This window comes from Lactuca virosa, chromosome 7, assembly GCF_052849685.1.
Source record: "Lactuca virosa cultivar CGN04683 chromosome 7, Lactuca_virosa_CGN04683_v6, whole genome shotgun sequence".
In the NCBI taxonomy this organism is placed as follows: domain Eukaryota; kingdom Viridiplantae; phylum Streptophyta; class Magnoliopsida; order Asterales; family Asteraceae; genus Lactuca; species Lactuca virosa.
In genome coordinates, this window is record NC_136432.1 from 199,950,131 (window position 1) to 199,953,651 (window position 3,521).

General features: G+C 36.1%; 1 protein-coding gene across 1 annotated transcript; it reads right to left on the bottom strand.

The window, feature by feature from the left end:
- Positions 1 to 1,799: 1,799 nt before the first annotated feature.
- LOC145127454 (uncharacterized) lies at positions 1,800 to 2,417 on the bottom strand. The gene has a single exon (XM_079062650.1). It carries the CDS (start codon positions 2,415 to 2,417, stop codon positions 1,800 to 1,802), a length of 618 nt encoding a protein of 205 aa, XP_078918776.1.
- Positions 2,418 to 3,521: the final 1,104 nt, after the last annotated feature.

The following is a 3,521-nucleotide window of genomic DNA, read 5'->3' on the forward strand; positions in this document are numbered from 1 at the left end:
GTCATAGTAAATCCCTTGGTTTTGAGTATAGCCCTTTGAAACCATTCTAGCTTTGAAAGTGTGTATTTTACCATCCATGTCGGTCTTCTTCTTAAAGATCCATATACACTCGATTGTCTTTCGACCAGTTACATGATCAACCAAGGTCCACACTTGGTTATCATACATGGACTGAATCTCATTCTCCATTGCCTCCTTCCATTTAGCAGCCTTAGGGTCTGTCATCGCTTTCTTGTAGTTAGCTGGCTCATCCAAATTTTCTAATGTTCTATCACTAATAAATGTATCACCATCCGATGTAATATGGAAACCACAGAACGCATGTGACATGCTAACCCTACTAGATCGACGAAGGGGTAATGAATTGTTTACTGGCTCAACGGTAATTTCTTCCTCAGGTTGAGTGCTAGTGTTGTCAGAGGTTCCTTCATTGGATGACTCTTGAATTTCTTCAAGATCAATAATACTCCTACTCTCCTCTTTGAATATGATCTCTCTCTTGTAAAAGACTCATCCTCAAGCTACAAAAAACCATGTTCTTAGCATGTCTATAGAACAAGTATCCAAAGAACTTGTGTAGGTAGCCAATGAAATAACACTTCTCAGCTCTAGGTTTCGAGTTTCTCATGAGTCTCTAAGGCATACCCCCAGAAATTAATAAGAAGAGAAGCTCGAATCATCATGGAACGAACCATATCTAGTAAGTTCTGATTTCACTTCTCAGCCACACCATTAAGTTGTGTTGTTCTGGGAGGAGTCAATTGTGAAACAATTTCACATTCCTTAAGATAGTCGTGGAACTCAATACTAAGATACTCACCACCTCTATCAAATCTGAGCATCTTTATCTTCCTGTCCAATTGATTCACGACTTCGTGCTTAAACTCTTTGAACTTTTCGAAGGTTTTCAATTCATGTTTGATCAAGTAGATATAACCATATTTGCTATAATCATCCGTAAATGTCACAAAATATCGATTAGCATATTTCATGGCACATCTGAATGGGCCACACACATTTGTATGGATGAGGTCCAGTAACCCTTCTCCTATTTTACATGTTCGATTGAAAGGTGATTTCCTCATCTTGCACAAAATACAAGACTCACATTCATCATCTGTCCTAAGATCAATTGATTCCAAGACTCCATCCTTTTGGATTTGGGTGATGCGTTTCTTGTTTATGTGCCCAAGACAACAATGCCATAACCATTCCTTGTCCACACCAGTGGACGAATCAATATGAAACACATTATTGCCTAAGTTATCAACACAAATCACGGTTTCATACACTCCATTACAAGGTAAATCTTTAAATATAAAAACACCATTTTGGAAAGCAGAAATTGAACCAATATCATTATCAAAAGAATATTTAAAACCTTGTCTAAACAATGCATGAAAAGAAATAAAGTTTTGTGTCATTTATGACGAGTATCAACAATTTAACAAATCAATCCTAACATCACTAATAAGCACAAGCCCATAACTCTCAATCTTGGTGACAGGTGAAGATCGCCTACTTCCCATGATCAAATTAAGCCTCCCATGCTCCACCTCCTCACTTTCGCTTAGTCCCTGCAAATTAGAACAAATGTGGAAACTACATCCTGCATCAAGAATCCATGAATGAGAAAGTTGTGTGTTATTGATTTGAATAGTGCAAATACCTGATAATGACACCTTGATCTTTCCATACTTCAAGGCCTCTTTTGGATCACTAATCACAAGAACATCAAAGTTGGGCTTTGTCTTGGACCCACTTCCAGACCCTCCAGCATGGGCCTTCCCTTTCCTGTTTTATTGGGAAGGAGCCTTCCTCTTTTTCCCTTTTCCAAATCCAATGGCTAGGATAGGAGCATTTGTTGCATTAGGAGCATGATTTTTCTTCATCCTCGACTCAGCAGTTTGCAACAAATTATGGAGTCGGGTCAATGTCGTCTTTGTGTTGTTCAAATAATAAGTCAAAACAAACTGATCATAACTAGGAGGCAAGGAGTTAAGGACCATGTCAATGGCCAACTCCTCGTCAAACGACACATGGAGACACCAGAGTTGCTCCACGTACTTTTTCATCTTCTGCACATGAGCACAATCTGATTCCCCTTCCTTAAGCTTGCATGCCATAAGAGACTTGAGCACTTCGTAGCGCTCTTGTCTTGCCTTCTTGTGGAACTTTCCAGCGTGGTCAAAGCTCGTCTCATATGGCCAGTAGTCCTCATTGAACTTGGCCAAATCAGGTGCTATAGTGGCCACCATGATGCAATCAACCTTCATGGAATCATCAGAAAGTTTGTTATAGGACGAAATTTTCTCAGGAGTAGTGGTGGAATGATCAATTTCAAAAAGAGGCTTTTCGAGGACATATTTTTTTTCCTTGTACCGAAGAGTCATCTTCAAGTTTCTCATCCAGTCCATGTAGTTGGGACCAGTGAGCTTCTCTTTTGACAAAATCAAGAAAAGATAGAAGTTTGAGCTTGATGGGGGGGTTGAATAGTAGCGAGATCACCGTTTCCAAACATCTATATAAAGAGACATAGTTTTAGTTATTGATATAAAATCCTTAATATTTAACCCAATATAAATATTCAATGCTAGGACCCAAAATACATTTCAGAACTAAGAAGAGGGATGTCCAAATCTAATTGCAAATTTATTAAGGTATGTAATAAAAATTTAGCAATTTCAATGTGACATGAAATTCCAAGATCATTTGAGATTCACAGAATCGTATCAATGACATGTTTAATTTCTAGTACTTTAATAGCATCATACATTTTAAGAGGTTATGTCATATTAACCCGTTTGGCTAACGACCCTCACACCACGCTAGAAAGCGGTGGGTGATAATAGACACTCATTCAATGGTCATTTCATAGGCCGTTTCCTTATACCCTCTTTATAGCATTACTTCGTGAATGAGGTCTACTAACGATTAATTGACTTGTCTTATACATATAATATATTAAACTTTTAATCATATATAGTATAAGGTGTATTTTATTTTTTATTTTTTTAAATACGAGATTTAAATATTAATTATCTAAATTGTCATATAATTAATTCATCAATTTAAACATGTAATGAATCTATAATTATCTTTTAATTACATTACTATTAAATTAATTATTAAATGCATAAGAGATAATTCAATTTAATTTATCTATTTAAAAGATTATCCAATAAGGATATCTCATAATATTTAGGGATTCATTAATTATCACACGAGACATTCAAAATTCGGAATCATGCAGAATTAATACCAGATAATTACCAAAAAATTACACCATAAATTAGATTAGGAAGATAATTACCGAAAATCTGGAAAATCGATTCTCACGTCGTGACAGAAGCACTGTCAAGTCGTGAGAACAATGTTTTTGCGAGAAACAATTTTAGTTCGATTCAACTCATGTGCAATCAATGTTTGACAAGCCTAAACTCTGATACCACTGATGGGTTTTATAGAAAACAAAATTTTACAATGCGGAAAGTAATTAACAGTTAATAGGGTACATGCAT